The 18128-nt window shown below is 34.2% G+C and overlaps 1 protein-coding gene across 1 annotated transcript in view; it reads left to right on the top strand.

The window, feature by feature from the left end:
* LOC105270567 (uncharacterized) overlaps positions 1–8332 on the top strand; it is a gene marked incomplete at its 5' end in the record, with an annotated part of 33414 nt that extends 25082 nt beyond the window's left edge. Inside the window, 3 exons of the mRNA XM_011311596.1 lie at positions 4411–4629; positions 5288–5519; positions 5910–8332. Coding sequence (XP_011309898.1) covers positions 4411–4629; positions 5288–5519; positions 5910–6120 — 662 coding nt within the window. The remainder of the gene's footprint in view (positions 1–4410; positions 4630–5287; positions 5520–5909) is intronic.
* Between the last annotated feature and the right edge of the window lie 9796 nt (positions 8333–18128).

Genomic DNA, 18128 nt, shown 5'->3' with positions numbered 1-18128 from the left:
GATATTTTCAACAGCTCCCTAGGGAAATATTTTTAACTGTCTGGAGTGTGAAACTTGTTATACATTTCACTAGCAGACAAAACAGTCGTTGCACCCGAAGGCGAAAGCCAAAAGTACAACAAAATGTATTTGAATTTTCAGTGCATAAAATTCATAACTCCTCATGCCTAAAGTTTATGACATTTTGTTAAACATAGAATGGGATAATTCCTTGAGTAATGTTAACCCGATTTTGTGATAGCAATTACTTGAGCAACTTCAATCCACTCAAGTGCATTACTACGGGTTTAAATGAATTGGTTGTATTTTCGATGGTGAATGCTCGGAAAATTCGAGTGTTTGAATTTTGTTGTCGAGGGCCATTTGTTGGTATCGCTACAACACGGGAAAATTAACTGATGGGCTCAATTAAATGGACGATCTATTGAACAAATATGGGTGAATTCAGAATCAAAGCTAGAAATATTTACGCATTGCTGCAATTTTTATAGCAGTCACTGGTGCATAGATCCAGACGAAAATCCCAGGTTTAATTATTCATTATCGTAATGAGCACTAAATCACGTCCATTTTTACACTTGACTCGTTCAAATTATCCCAAAATTATTAACATTTTCTTTTTGCATTCGGTGCAATGAACAATTTTTCACGGTTTTTTTTATTATTGCAAATTGAAAAATTGAATTGAATTTTAATTGTATTGAATTATTGATCCATTCATTGGCTTTGAATCAGAAAATTTAATCAGAAATTCTCCGGATTGAGCAGAGAATTACGACAAAAATTTTGAACAGTCCCTAATGTGCAATAAAAAATCAACATTATAAAAGTTATTCTCAGCATTTGCAGTTCCTACAAATCTTGATTATTCGAACAGAGAGCGGCGAAATTACCATACCAAGAAGCCTGAAAAATACCTGCGAGTAACTATTGAGGAACTTGGGGTGGAAGTCGTGAATAAAATTATGGAAAAAGGTCAAAAGTTCCTCAGGAGTTTTCTAATAATAGAACAATGGCGTCACACACTTTAATTTTAGTTGGGTACTCGGTTTACTCGATAAAAATTAAGAATATCAAGCCAAGACCTCTCTATATCCATCCCAAAATCTCTCGGACAAAATCTCTCGCAAAAATTCCCTGTGCAATTTTTCCATTTTTTCCGTCATTTTTCGGGGAGTAATTATCGAGGTTTTTTCTCGTAATTTCATTTTGCTAATTTCTCTTCGCGGAGTGCCGGGGAAATTTAATATCATTTTTGAAATTCAATTCAAAGCCTTGAGCTATTTCAACGAAATAAGTAGTAAAAATTTAACATCTCCGACCACTTTTTCCTTTTCACATGCATCCACTAACAGACTAAAAAATCGGTTTCCAGTTTTCCCTTAAATTCAAGAGTTCCAATTAAGAACATCTTTCAAACGTTCGTTAATTACCAAATTATCCAATTAAACTCGGCTAAATAAATATTTCGTCAATTAAAAAAAAAACCGAAACCAAAAGAAATAAAAAAATTTCTACAGCAATAAATTCACTCACGAATCACATAATAATAAAAACAATAATGAATAAATATTTACTTAACAATTATTCGTAAGATGCAATTTTTACAATAATGGCAATAAACAAAAAAAAAATAAAAAGTGGACGTGAATATTCATTTCGCGTTTTATTCAACGAAATAATTAATCAATGAAGATTAATTTTACGCAGTGATTGTTTTTATGGAGGGGAAAGAACCAGAGGGGGGATGAGAGATATTTGAAATTGGGGATAAATGACGGGTGTAATAAAGGTAGCGGATCCATTTTCATTTTAATACCTAGGTGTCTAAAGTTACATTATTGGATAGTTACAGCCAGAGATACTCAACTCGGGCGCAGTTACACGCTCGGATATCCAAATGTACAAACAATTCACCTCTAGTGTCCATGTATACATAACACTTACATTTACCACAAGCGTATGTCTGTGGAATCCTTACTCTGAGAATTCAGTACATATACATATGTGAGATACATAGAGACGAGTCCGGGAAACAAAAGTTTTTTCGGCGTTAATTTTTCCCATCGCTGAGGATATTTTTTCATTTTACCCTCAAACCTCATTTTACGCTCGTTAAAGTCCATTTGCCTCCTCAAGGTAATCTCTAATTTTTTCCCAACAACTCATAATTAATTAAGAAAATGGAAGATATAAACATTTTTTTATGTTTAATTATCAAATTGTCGGCGCAGGCTATTCACTCGTATAATTTTTTTTAATTATAATTTTTCTTACGTTTAATCGATCCATCTACATTTTTTTTTATAAAAAACTCTCATCGATGCGGTTCTTTTGTTATTACAAAAGTGCGAGAACTTTTTATCTCTCTGCATAATTTTATTCATAGGTTTGAGCCCAAGTTTTTCGATACTTTTACGACGGAATTTTCGTGGGTTCTTCGTACGGTAATTTCTCCCTCGATTTGACGAGGGTTAATATCATATTTTTTCAACAATCGATTGTTTATAAATATCGACAGACAATTCTGGTAGAAAATTAACGGCAAATGATACTTTCCTTTTTTTTATCGCTAATTTTATCCGTAACTTCTTAAAGAGTCGGACTCGATTGCTCACTCCGTACGTAACAATTTAAACTACACCCCATAAAATATTCAAACACTATCCGAATTTTACGACATGATGTAGCGAATACCAAACTCAGTTTCCATTTATCCTCGTCAACTTCGGGAGTTCCATAAACCTCTTCCAACCAGTTTCCCTTCGAGGATCCCGATAACACATTGCAAACTGGCATTTGACATCAGATCTAACTATTCTCCATTTACATTTAAAAAACCTCATTTCAACGACAAAATAACGTCCAACGCGTCTCAACAACACCCTCAAAACTCTCTTAACAACTCAATTAATTAATTTGCAAAATAAACTTTATTATTGTTTTAACTCGAATTATCCATCAATTGCGTAAATTCCGTCAATTGCAGGAATTATTTAAAAAATGGAGAGGAATTTCACGCGGAAAAATTCCCATTGATAAAATCTGAAATGACTTCTCTCGCAATTTCAACCGTTATTTAACAGCGCATGAAAAAATATGAACAATCTGTTGTAAGTCGTAAAATTAGCATTTAACGGTGCAATTATACACCAGTTGGAACACATAAAGAACTTTATCGGATTTGATAATAATGTGGTGTATATTACTTTGTGTCACGTCAACACGAATTGGTGTATTTTCGTTTTATAATTCTTTCAAACAAAAATGCTTACGTCACGCAAAATAACACGAGTAGCAATGCCAGCAGAATGCGCGTATTTATCGGTGGCCTGTCCTCGGAGTCAGTCGCGCGATGATAAGTGATAAGGTTGTTAATTCCAATAAAATATTCTAATAATATTACATATCAACAACTAGTGAACAATTGATATTGTGGCCTGATATTTTTCCACCGATCGCGCGTGATTTCCACCAAAAATGTGAATTATTATTATCAATTATTATCAATTGATCTCACGACGTGAGGAGTCGTGATTAACTCGAGGTAATGATTTTCGTTAATTAATGTAATTGATAAATTATTGTAAGACACTTGTGATATGGAAAGTTGTTGAATGATTTAAAAAAGTTGTTAACTTTTCTTGGACTTTATGAATTTTAATAGATTCTATTAGGTGGGTTAGTTAGCAGGGCAATTTTATTTGCCTTTCGGGTAATTCTTGAATTGGCTCTAGGGAGTTTTAATCATGAGATGAGCCCTCGCCAAAGTTCGTATTACAAAGATCACGAAGATGCGGTAGCGTGCATAATACATCTGCATGGATAATTAAGATATTTTCTGGAGTGGTCTATCCTCTATTCCTGAAGAGCACACGTCAGGCTTTCCTATGTACATTATTCGTCGAGCACAAATCAGCTTAACTATCCTTTACCCAAACGCAAAATGAAATTGCACAGCCGAGGATTTTACCTTTCGGAGTGACTCGGGCATTTTTAATATGGGATTATCAATGGACTCCCAGAGAACTCCTTTCATAATTCATCAGCCGAGAGTTATCAGTATTAAAAAAAAAAAAAATTCATTTGCAATCAAGAGGAATAATTTAATCCCAAAATCGAATATTCCGGAAAATCCGGGTAATCCACCGAAATTCATTGACACACTCGGAAAATGGAAATAAATGTAAATTGCAGGAGTTACTCTCGATTATTTAAATTTATTATTCTCGAGACAAATGAATTGAATTTAATTTCAAGATATAAATTGAATAATTCGGATAAACCGATTTGATCGTCTTGTAAATAACACGAGTGTAATGACCGGGGAATTTAATCTCTCGAAAATTTTGGAGAATGAAGAATTTACATTTTTTTTTGTTTATCATCTGATTTTCAAAAATAATTCAGTGGCTGTACGGGACAGGGTAAAATTCGTGGGTAAAGAGGGCAAGACCCAAAGGCGAATGCACCCATCTACCAATGATATAGAAGAAACAATGAACTCAAGGTCAACCGATGATTTATCGACATCCAATTGTACGACAGTGGTTTACGCTAATGACGACGAGGATCAAGTGATCATTGGATACCTCAGTGAATGGATCAATGCTTATTCATTCATTACAAGTAAGTAATTGAGGTACGTAAGCCGTCGATTTAGCGAGGTCGATAATTTGATATTTTACCGACGTCTTGCCGACCACTTGCCGACGCATTACCGACATTGTACCGACGTACTGCCGACGTATTACCGACTAGGTGTCGAAAGGGCTGAAGAGCTTTTTGAGCTTTCGCGGAAATGAAAAATTCCCGGGTATTGGTACCCTCGGATAATAAATTATTTTACCTGCGGAAAATGCGAGAATTGAAACTTCTTTATCAGGATTAGATCAGCAATGTTGACATACTGTTGCTTATCGAGTAATTATCTTATCAGGGCGTGGTTGGCATCACCTGCCAACATTCACTATCAGAGATGTAGAATTATGCATGAGATTGAAACTGAAATGAAATTTAGTGCATGAATCTTTAATGACTTGATCATATTTTTTATTTATTTTTCATCTTCTCGATGTTTGAGGTATGAGTTATTTTCGTCTTGATTATCCATTTTTGCAATAATTATTCGAATGATGTGGGATGAAGCGACTGTATCAATATTTAAAGAAATAATTTAAAAACTTATCGTCATGGGTTTGATTATCAAATTTTTGACATTCTTGTTTATTTAATTGATTGGATTATTCGATGGGGGGAAAATCAAAATATATCTTTTTTTCCCCAGAAAATCAGGAGAAATTCTATCTCTACATAATAATTTCGGTGGCAGCTGGTGGTCTTCTATTTTTGGGTCTTATTATCGGACGTTTACTTGTCAGTCGTCATCGGAGAAAAAAGGACGCCAATTTCCACACGAATAGCGAAACATTGCCCAATGGTTTTGCTGATGAAATCTCGGAAATCGACGCAGACATTGATCTCACCACTCCTGTACCCATTCCCATGCAGGACCCGGGGTAAGCCTCTTAGGAAACTAGAGTTCCTACATAATTCAACAAGAAAAACCACTCGCTCTTTAATTTCCTTTTCATTGTCCTGTCGCCAAGATCAACATTGATCCCCCCGAAATTTATTTATTAAACAACCAAAAAAATTCAATTGTCAAAAAATTTAATTCACCCTGCAGATGATTTTCAATTCTCCATTACCCTGACCACCCCTATTCCCGTAAAATAAACAATTAAAATGTTTAAATAATCGGTTTATTGATTGAACAATATTGTCCGATGGATTTTTTATTTATTTATTGTCTATGGAAATTCACTCGTGCGGGTTTTCTGTTGAATTTGAGATTTTCAATTATTTTCAAAAGTTTTTAATAATGTGGTTATTAATTAATGTTTCAGCACCCCTGAAACGCAATTAGCGGAGCGACTCCACAGTGAGCGTTTCTATTCGGATAATAGAATGCCGATGGGACAAGTACATCAAATACAACCGCACACAGGGCTCCGGGTAGATTTGGGAAATCACATGATCGGGGCTGACAGTTTACACACGATACTGCGTACTGAGACACCGAGGAGTATGTCGCACAAGAATTATTATTACGGCTGACACGAAGATCGGGACGTTTCGTGCAGTGGACGTCCCACACCTCTAAGTCCAGTACCTGAAGTCAGTACAAGAAAGTACTGCTTCTAAATTCAAATCATAATATTTTTTTTTCATTTTTAAAACTATAAATTCGATAGGCGATGGATGCTGTAAATAATGGAAGAATTGGGGATGCTCCAGAGGTACCAAAAATCGAAGGTAATTACTGAAATTTACAACGATTCATTAATTAACAATTCGCAGCCAATTTTATTGTATTTTTTATTCTTTTGATTTATATTTTTTTCTTAATTTCGTTCGGTTTCAAGAGTAATTGTAAGCTAGTTGAATAATCAATGACTATTTCATTGTTAATGATATTAACAATCGGAAATTAGTAGTGGAGTAGGAGATTCTCTCGTGAGAATAAATTTTTAGAAAGTATTTCTTAATCTAATCTTCTTTGAATTCAGGGATGTCTACACTGTTGGAAATTTTTTTTTTATTTCATGAAAAACATTATTATTCATTATAATTATTGATTGTTGATTATTATTACGAGTGTCAACGAAAAATTTTTAACAGTGTACGTTAAACTGATTATTCAGTGAATTCACTGCCTCAAACTCGAAATTCCCAGTTCACTGATCTCTTTAGATAAATCCTTGGAGCATCGATTACTCATCAGGGTAGTTAATTTCTGTATTATTCCGTGCATAATTTATACCGCTCACACTTGTAAAAATTGTATCTCCTCAACTGAATTAATTATAGACTATTCAGTAAAAAGTAAAAGATAAATTTGTCAGCACTGATTTTGTCTGACAGTTGCAAACCGAAGTACGATACAATGTTGCATAGTTACTTATCAATTAAAGTACCAAAAAAAAAAAACTATACGAATATTTAATCAATTCTGTAAATAGTCTCATCACCGAATGTGTAAATGCAATGACGAGATGTACATGATTCGCTATTTAATCGCACTTCACGTATGAGAGAATGTCTATATGAATATATTTCGGTCATGAACAAAAATCAATACATAAATTGTTTTCTAAGTGGGTATTATTAATCTACTGATTATAACAATGAGATATTTCGTATTGAAATCGTGCGATTATTATAGTATATGAAATGTTAGAAGAAATCGTAAGTAAATATATTCATCTGTGTACAGTTTATTTTTTATTTAATCATTGCAATGAAACTTAATCCAATGAAAAATATGATTTTTCTATTTCTCATAATATTATATTAATATTATATTATTATATTATTAAGTAATCTATCAAGTTGAAGATATAATTAATGGGAGTACAGTAGAGTCGCGTTACAGTCGCACCTTTCCTCGATTTATCTTTCCACTTATCTTTCGATTCCAGTAAGGATTCGCTTTGATAATAATTAATAATTTAATAATTCAACTCCCCTACAGTCCCAAGCACGCGACGATAACGAGAGTCTACTGTAACTGATTTGTTCATGAGCCAAGTTGATTTATTTATTTACCAGGAAAGACTTCATTAGAATTAATCTCGTAATTGTACCAAAGATCTAATTATAAGGGCGAGAATGAAATTTTAAAAGTCCTCTCGTAATTTTTTTATGTTTTTCCAGAGATTTGAATGATTTTGCGGAATCAATCAGAAAAAAATGGTGGAATTGATCGGTCGTTGGTGGTACGTGCAAAGCCTTTTATTTTTTTTTTACGATTTAATGTGGCATTTTTTTTTTTGGGGGATGATTTATGGTTGAATATTGGGAGAGGACTGCATTACAAATTGAGGATAAACAGCAATGACAATTGTGACTTCACTAGTTAAAGTAAAAGTTATGCTGAGTGCCTGATATTTTTGAGGGTGTCGCGGTGAACTGCGTGAGCAGCTCAATTTTCATTAAGTGAAAATTATTGAATTAATAAAATATTGTTCCTAAAATTGTGTAGAAAATCTTCAATTCCGAGAGGAACTAATCTCACGCATTTTACCACACCTTCATCAGAGTTATTATTCTAATGTTTTATATGAAAGAAACAAATGAGACGGTAATAACCACGAAAATGATAATTGAAAGGAATTTTAACGAAGATGAAATCAATCACAAGTATAAATTTATTGTATGTATATTACCTAAATGTATATAGGGAATTGAGATTATCTGTAAGAATAGTTAATTAATCACTGTTGGTAGATTAACGGATGAGATCATCAGCGAATGATTGTGATGAAACGATAAAAAAGTATAAAGTAAGTACGACGTCACGATTTTAATTAAAACTCCTCAATTAATTTTACAATCATATCAAATCGAACAATTCCAATCCTTCGATTTTCATTCACTCCCCAAAAATCCGCTCTTCCCTAATTTCCATTTCCAAATTAATTCGGTATTAAACCAGAAAACTCATTCTTATAATTTAACAAAAGGAAATAATTCTTGTAAAAATAAAATATTAAAATACAATTGTAAAAACCCTCCGCATTTCTGCAGAAAAAAATAAAACTCAAGAAACATTAATGTAATGGAGATGTTTTTTTTATCTCAAGGATAATGTAACGTTGTTAAGAGACAAATGTAATTCTCATATCTAATGAGGTGAACTGTATAATTTGTATCGAGACGAATTAAATAAACAGAGTATCGAGTTGCATCACTATCCTGCGAGCATTATTACAGCACTGACTATTGTTCCACGATGAATGGAAAATAAATGATAAAATCCACACTCAGATGAATTCAAATACTCGCAATTGTTGAATTCATTCGTTCTCACCCCAATTCTCCCTTTCGCATCTCAACGCCTGACACGGAGATGGAAATTCAGGGAAAAGTCAGAACTAAAATTGTACGAATTGCCGGGTAAATTCAGCCATTTGTTCGGTAATTCCCGGTATTTTCCTGCAATTTTGACATGTAGATTTTATTTGTAGAGCCCTCGACCTCTCCTTTGTTCCTATTTTCAAGGGAATACGTAAGACGGAAGAGTTGCTGACAAAGTTGCAACTATCGATATACTCTATACTCGAGCTTCAATCGAAAATTCCCGCAAGCCGATCTTTTTTTTTTTTACACTTATTGTATCACCGGAGGGCCGTGACCTGTTTACCATCGAGCAATGGCTCACATTTACTGACTCGCATCGATCATCCCTTCACCTCTCGACGAATACATACCGCACGTTATAATCACCGTCACGTGAAAGAGGATAGAATGGATTTACATGGCTAATTAATCAGTTGCATGTTCTACTCTACAGTGTAGTTAGTGGACAATTGGAATTGCAATTTGCCAGTGTCCTGAAGTATCACTTTATATTGTCCCATGACACCATTATTATCAACTAACCGATACTTTTTTAGATATTGTGGAAAATTTTTTCGTTCTGCCATTTTATCGGAAAATTCATTGATATGAATAATTCTCTGCGCGTGATTTATCAAAGGGATGGAAATTTCCTAGGGGATATTTGACAGCTGTGATTAATGTCTTTCGGGAATTATTATAAATTTTCAGGGGTGGCCGAATACTGGAGTTCAAACGATTTAACACGCGTTACGAATTCCAGGGGTTAAGAGTTGTTTTGGTCAGCCCGAAAAATTTTATTTTTTTAAATCAATCTTTGGGAATTATTATTTATGTGAGTTTATATTGATTAGTACTGGATTAATTTCAGAGAGTATTCGAGGAAAATTATTTTCTTCTCTCTATTTCATCGAGTGACAAATTCTAGATTGCAGATTCTATGGAGAATAAATTTTTTTTTATTGGATTATTGATTTTAAAAAATGAATCGAGAGTCAGAGGGCAGAATTTATTTGGTTCTCTATCATTTGTATGTGGAGCGCGTGTGAATTATTTTTGCATGTAGCTTCACTCGAATGCATTCATGCGCGATCAAGGTAAATCGCTTCCCACGACTTTAACATGTCGCACGAACATATTTTCCACCTTCCATACCTTCACGCGAAGGCAGAAAAAAGCAACGGAAATAAAACTAAAAACTGCAACGAAGAGATAAAAAAAAAATGCGAATAAATCCACCGCCGGGAATATTTATAATTTCTATAAAAAAATCAGCAGATAATTATGAAATTATCAATTCGCGTGATTTCGTGCGAATATTCTCTGGATTCGATTCAATCCGATTCAATCCGATTCAATCCGATTCAAGGATTGAGAGGAAATATTTCCCGATGTCTAAAAAATGTCGCGGGACGAAGTCTTCTCGCTTTTTCACATTTTTAATTGAAACGTCATGCAGTGAAATCCGCGAGTCCATCGCATCCTGAAAATTCAACAAAATCAATTATGAGTATTTTAGACGCGTATTGATGTCGATATGTCCTCGCGAAATCAATGACCAATAACGCCGTTCATTCACTCAAAAGCCAAACGCGAATTATTTCTCTCATGGCAATTTCTTTACAATTGATTTAATTTATTCTCAGTCGTTAACAATTAAAAGTGAACAGATGCAACAAGCAAAATGGAGAAGAATAGACGATTGTCAACGCGTCTTCAACTATAAATTATTCCCGGGGTGAAGCCAGTTTATGCAAATATTATTGCAGTTGAATTGGTTTGGCGCTGCGCCCACGCGTGCTACTGAATTTTGCAACGATGTTGGAATTTATCGTTTACCGTCAGAACGTAAGAATTTCTCGATATCCTTGAGGAATGAACCGAAGGAATTGTTCGGGGATCACGGGTTGGACCAATTTTTCATACCAGAATAATAACGCGACAATTGCATAATTGTTGATTAACATTATCACACCGAATTGAATTTCTAATCGAAAAGGTTTCAGGTCACTTTGATGTTGGGGTACTGTATCCAGATAAATGATGCAACACGCAATTAATTGACTTGTGTCGACAAGTGATGCTGAAGTGGTCATCAAACATTGCGATTAAATCTACGTGGGAGTGACTGATGATGAAAAAGTTACGGGTATTGAATTTTAATTTTAAATCCTTGTAAACCGCTTCAGCCGGATGCTGTGCCACTTGAGGGATGAAACATTAATTCCACCTGACTTTGAACCGAGAGTACAATGTGGATTAAACATAAATTAATGAGGAGAGAATTCACCGGAAGTGCACGGAACCGCCAGCTTTTTTTTCATTCCATAATTCTGTCCTTCAAGGAAAATTAAAGAGATATGAAAAATCGAGGTGGAGAAAAGGCGAGGTCAATTATGAAACCAATTTTCTCCTCCCATTTTAATTAAAATTAATGAGAATTAATGGGAATTAATTAGAATTCATTAAAACAAAAGGAGTTGATCGCACGGATGAATAAAGGACTGATCGTACAAAAATTATTATTACGAAAAATTATTTATTCGAATTCGAATTTGGAGATGAGTGGAACGAAAATTTATTTATCTTTTGGGCTATTGGTATTTCGTTTTTCTTCTGTATAATGTTCTCGTGGCTATAACTCTCCGCCGCTGTTAATATTTCATCCTGGAAAGACTTTATTCTCGCTGCAAAGGGATGTCAAATATGAATAGTTTTAGAGCTCGGGGGATATTTACACGTCCAACTCCTGAACCGCAACACTAGAGAAAACTTGAATTTTACCATAAACTTCCATTATTTACGGAGGAGAGGGTGTGCCTGCCCCATTTATCCGATTTTCGACCATTATTCGACGAGAAATTGCAATAATTCTAGAATATTGCACATGAATTCATTTATTTTTGGTAATAATTTCCCAGAATTGCAATTTTGATTGAGACGCAGGAATGATTATAGAATTATCCCCTCATTATTACACTGCAATGAAAAATTATTATTGCCGTAATAATGAGGACAATTTTTGGGTGGAAATTTCCAATGGAAATGGGCAATTTTTTTTTTGACTATTGGTCATTTTGGATTATGATAATTATTTTATAGTAATTATATTCCATGAAGACCCTTGTATATTCATCCTGGTACTCGCGCGAGCGCAAGAGAATAAATAGCACATACGATGACTACGCGGATCGATAAACTCGAACGATCTAGCGTCGTTATGCGCCCCGCAAAACCCGTTAGAAGAGAGAAGGTTAAAAACTAGAGCATCGAACCTACCCAATGGCAAAAAAAAAAGTAAAATCGATATTCAACACAGTTAGATGCGGCGATATCGCGTTTACGCGTCGACGGACTCTTTGACAGATCATTAATTTAGTGAATATTCAAGATACCGAGAGCTGAGGATTGAATTTAAAAAATGACCACTGCGAATTACTCCGACAACAATTCCTTGAATGTTTTTGGGCATTTGGGTACAAAAGGACTTATGAAAAATTGATAATTTATTTAACAATTGTTTCCAAGGTATCAAGATCCATTTAAACTTGTGAACAGTGGACTGGGGACTTTGTTGATGTGGCACTGGGGACCCTATCGTCCATATATCGGCCACCCAGTTCCATGCGGAATTGAATTTACCAGAGGTGAGATATCTGTAGCTATTATATATCTATGTGCGAGTCAAATCGAACTGGTAGTGACAACTAACGTGATTGCACACTGTGAAACCGGGGGCTGGTAACCCTGTTGTCATGCATTTATTACTGAGTCCATAAAAATGTTCTGTTATTCCTAAAAAAAAAATGGTATCTCGATTTGATTGGAAATTCGACAGAACCAGTACGAAGTAATTGACTATTTCAAATAATAATGATTACCGGATGTATAATCAACTCAGAATAGATGAAATTTTTCGTAGAATCGATTTTTCATATTGCGGTCAAAATGTGAATAATCTTTATTTAAAATTTGGGACTAGTGAGGTACTTCCAAATATTATTTTCTGTAATGATATGAAGGGGGGAAACAATTTTTCGGAAGCAGACTTTAATTGGAGCGAATGAATCCTCAGGAAGAGGTAATCACTTTTAAATGAGTGAATAACGCGGAGTGTGGCGTGAATTTTACATTATGACCTGAAAATTCTGGGATGAAAAAATATTGAAATCGAGTTAAATGACCAATTATCAATATTTTATTTCAAAAAGTTAATTTGTCGGCGCGCAGTGCGAGTGCGCACTAGTACTAAACAGGGGAATCCCCCTTTTATCCGTAACCGCCAAAGTGCTCCCAGTCCCAAAACCAAGACTGAATTAGCACATTACATAATTATAAATTTCTGCTGGCGACGATTTTACGAGATCATCAATGCGCCGAGTGAATGTGTAATATAATAAAAATAAAATAGTAATTTCCGGAGGTCACGACGGAAGGATGAGAGGAAATACGAGGAGGAATTAACCCGTTTTATTGCCGAGGTAAAAATGATTGTTCCCTCAGAATATTATGGCGGGTTCTTAAATTTATTTCATATCTACTAAAACGTCGGAGTGAAAATTGAAGAAATTGTTGATACATGGACTCCGTGACCCCAGACATCCGGTATTTCACCAACTGAGCCATCAAGTTTATGACGTGTCTGTTGATAGATGCACCCACGACGCTCATACAACGGGTTGACAAAGTAGATTCACGAAAACAGTGATGTACCTCGCCCACACTAACTGGATAGAGTCACGTCCCCACGGGTTGTGATTAGACTCATTTCACTAGGATGGCACAATGAAACGGGAGAGTGACGTGGAAAATTCGAGAAATAGGACGAACATAAGCCAACTCCATTTAATTTGTCAGAATCACCCGGTGAATTAACTTTTTAATTAAACTCCATTTTTTTACATTTTATTCTACTTCTCGCGGTAATTAATGAAACCATTCGTCTCGCTTTACAATAGTTAGTTATAGTTAGTCTTCACTCGGGTAAAAATGGATCGATTGCTTTATTTTATTTTTCGAATTACTATCAGAGGTCTTGTGGGAATCAGCCAGAGGTTCACAGCTTTCCAAAGTGGTAAGGTACATTCAGAGTTGAATGCAAATAGTATAGCTGCCATTCTGGAGAATTCTGGAAACTTTGGGAAATCGTCTCCAACATTAATCCTTTCTCCCGAAGTTTAAGACCTGGGGAATTATTAAATTCTACTCGTTACAAAGTTCAATGAAAGTAGTCGTGAAGCAGATGGAGATTATTCCCCAATGCATGAGGAAATATCAAAAAATTTCAGTTAAAAATTGAAAAATTTCAAGTGAATTAAATTCCTTCTCTATTTTAGACCCTCGGCGTCTCCAGTTTCATGGAGTTTGCGGTGTGCAGTGTAAAAAGTGGGGAACAACAACGGAATATGAACAGGAAGGATGTTGGATAGACAAAGTCCTTCTTTTTCTCTCAAGAAAAGGGGAAGCATTTCCACTCGTTGACTCAGATGTAATCTCCGTTTCGGTTAGAGTGAGTTGGGCGTCTGTGCGCCGTTTCCGATCAATCTCTTCAAGGACTAGACTCTCGGGTAGATGGGTAAGTTGGAATAAAATGGGAGATGGTGATAGGAAATATGATAGTTTAGTGCAGCACCGAAAGAAAGATATGGACTAGGATATAGGAATGGGAATTGTAAAGTCATTGGAAATTTTATGAAAAGAGTCGAGAGGGATTGATAACGCGAATATTGAGTACAAGGACGTGGCGGGAATTTTTCCTCCCAAATGGCAAAAAAAAATACAAATATTCATTTTTAAATTCAATCGTTTGGTTCAATTTTATTTTTCATCCCTAGGAATTGCGGTCAATGATTATATAAAATCAGGATAACCATCTCAGATACTGCGTTGTATCTAATATGCAATAATTATGATTCTCCTTAATATTAATCGTAACGTTATCGTTATTATTGTTGGTATGATTATTCTTGCTATCGGTAGCATAAACTTTGATAATTCATTACCTATCACTTATGATAAATTTATGAGATTTTTCTCATTCGTGAGAACCTCTGAGGATGACGGGAATAATTCTCTGGTGTCTACCTCGAAAAAAATTTTTTGGGAATTTAGAACCCAGGAGTGCACCAACCCTGAAGTAATGCCGAAGTTCAACCCATTTTTTTTTTTTCATCATTTTTTAAAATAACTTCAAGGGGTTGGAGAGAGAAAATAATCTGGGTTATATGAAGTTCTGATGTTGTGAATCGTCCTTCCGGAAATCCTTGGGGAATCTTTAGAACACGGAAAGCCACTCGGGACTCGATATTAAAAATAAAAGAATAAGTTATACTTTATTGAATTCAGCAATGACTTCCCGATTATCGATTTACGCCGAGAAATATCGATTTGAGGTGAAAACATCGATAAACTTTTTTGTAGGCAATTCAATTCCCAGTAAAAAATATCTTTTGATGTTTCTCCGTAAAATCAATATTTCTGGACAATTACATCCTCTGAATATCGACCCGTAAAGTGCATCTCACTCCTGTGTTCTTCATCTCCTCGTTTGTTTATATAAATAATTATTCATAAAGCTCTATTCCTATTTGGATACGTAAAAATGAATGAAAAAATATTGTGAATTCGATTTAATGATTTTTGCTCATTTATCAACGATCCTCTGCATTTAGACCAGCTAAATATTGAGGTGGGGACTGTTTTTTAATCTTATCATTAACATTTTTCATATTTTTCCTTACGCAAAGGCATCAACTACATTGAGTAATCATTGATTACAAATAATAGCAATCTTTCCATTAACTTTAGCTCATTGCAACGTACACTCTTCGCATGCTTGAGTTATTCTCAAAAAAATAAATTAACAAGTCAGCGATTTCTCTTATCACCAGTGAAACTAGTACTTTATCTCTGGATATTTATTCTCCGCTGGTAAATATTCTTGCTAAATTCACTTGTTCCTGTTTAAAAAGCATTTTCATCGTTAATAAAAAAAAATTTAACAAAAAATTGTTATTGCACCTATGTACACAATCTTCAACAGTAGAAATCACAAATTATGCACTTAATTATCGTATAAAATTAGTAATACATATTTCATGAACATTAATAGTACAATTTGTCAATAATCTAGTAGATTTTACCGTACTACATTAGTTTTTTTTTTTATAAAACATTTTATTCGTCTTCGCGGCTTTTTATGAAAATTAGGTTCAGCTCGTTAAATTTATTCGCCTATTTAAACGAACTATAATTCAAATAAATACCAGACAATTTCGTCTTCATGTCTTCAATTTTTCTACTCATATTACAATTCCATTGAAATATACCCAATTTTATTTGTTTATTGATTAAATTATCAGTCCTAATTAAACTTAATCTGGATATAATATAATAATCGACGAGCCCTAAAATTTCGATTCCTTCGAAGCCTGGCAGTGCCTATATATAAATACCTGATTAGTGTAATTTCGCTGTAATTAAATATTGCGTTGAAAGTGTGCGCGTAAATAAGTGGAAAATATGCATTTGGTCGATTGTTAACGCGAGTAAAAACTCAAAAAATAAATTCATGTTGTCGACAATTGATTCACGTTCAATCAATTCACATCAATCTTCGTGTGATAATTCCAAATGTTTAAGGACAAGACAAACAAATGCACTAGAAGTGAATTAGTGAAACTATCGTGTGGAAGAACGGCAGTGTAATATGTCGTCAAGCAATCAAGAGCAAATAGTGACTCTATTAAAGTAACTGAGAGTAAAATATTGAATCACCACGGGGCATATTTATTTCTGCAATTTAGGCCACGAGTTACTTAAGCTTAAAAAGCAATTGAAAAATGAGAGGTACAAGGCAGTATCTCATAGAAATTAAATCAATAATACTATCTTACAAAATCAATCGATTAAATCAATCATAAATTCACAATATCGCAATTATTTCTCACCGGTTGATCAATGGCTTAATGAAAATCATTTTTTTTTTTGGTTCGTTATTCATTTTTTAATTTTCATTTTTTTTTTTCGGTTTAAATCACAAAATCTATTTTATTTTTCATGTCAAGGTATTGAGACGTCTAGAGTATTTGCGAGCCTTTCGGAGCCTTTCCGAGCCTTTCCGAGCCTTTCCGAAGTCTCGAGAATTCTTCAATGTCAGTAATGAAGTTCTTTCTCTGTCCTTGAAATTCTTTACCGTGTACATTTTAAAATTCAATATAATTCTCGTCGAATCTAATGATCTAGTTCCAGCTGGTGGGAATTATTTGTCAGTCTATTAAATTCACTACATCCCATTAAAATACGCTCTCAATTATCAAATAATAATTACAATTAATCAACTAGTAAGTCTACATTTCAATTCTCACTGGTTCTTCCTACTTGAGGCAGGAAATTAATTAATAATAAAATCTCAATCGAATTTCAGCTGCTAATTGAGGAAATAAAATGCATCCGAATATTTTTAATCGATCAATTTGAATTTTAAAGCTCTTTCCAGTCAAACAATTTATTTATATATATCCATATATATTTCCTCCACTGACTGCGTCAGTACGATATGTTTTTAATTATTATATCGAATTTAACGTCTGATAATCCGGAGAAATAAAAATATCAAAATAATACAATTCGCGTAATCCGCAATGGGAAATGGTTGTCCAGAAATTGAAATAAAAATCGAGACATTTTTTATTGAATTCCACTTCCCCGCGGATAAATCTCTATTAAATTTCTCTCTCCGTTCGTCGAAATAATTTTAATCTATCAAATTATCGGTATGACGGAATAATCTTAATTAATTAATCACATGATGACTGACTGATTGAATTTAAATGGACAATATATTAAATCGGATGTGAGGGGGTGAAAAAAAAATGGAGTTTCGTACAAACTTCTCGTTCGTTTAATACCAGTTTTACGTCCAGCGTAAATTCATTCTCCCGGTGGTCGATTTCGTGGTTTTGGCAATGTTCCATTTTTTTAAAACCTCCTCGTTACCTATCCAGTAGTATTGGGCTGCATAAAATATCAGGATTTCAATACCGCAATCTCACTGATTCGAATTCCATATCAATAACAATTCCTACATTATTCTCAATATGAATAACAAGAGCTTTTTTTTTTATCTGAAAATACCTGGATCGTGTCATTCTCTCGAGACGAATTCATCTTGTTTCGAGTATCGATATCCGTGTTTATTGATTATTCAAATCAATACCATTGGA

This window comes from Fopius arisanus, unplaced genomic scaffold, assembly GCF_000806365.1.
Source record: "Fopius arisanus strain USDA-PBARC FA_bdor unplaced genomic scaffold, ASM80636v1 scaffold00090, whole genome shotgun sequence".
NCBI classification, from domain to species: domain Eukaryota; kingdom Metazoa; phylum Arthropoda; class Insecta; order Hymenoptera; family Braconidae; genus Fopius; species Fopius arisanus.
The sequence above is the reverse complement of the archived record's forward strand: the minus strand, read 5'-3'. Positions and strand labels throughout refer to the sequence as shown.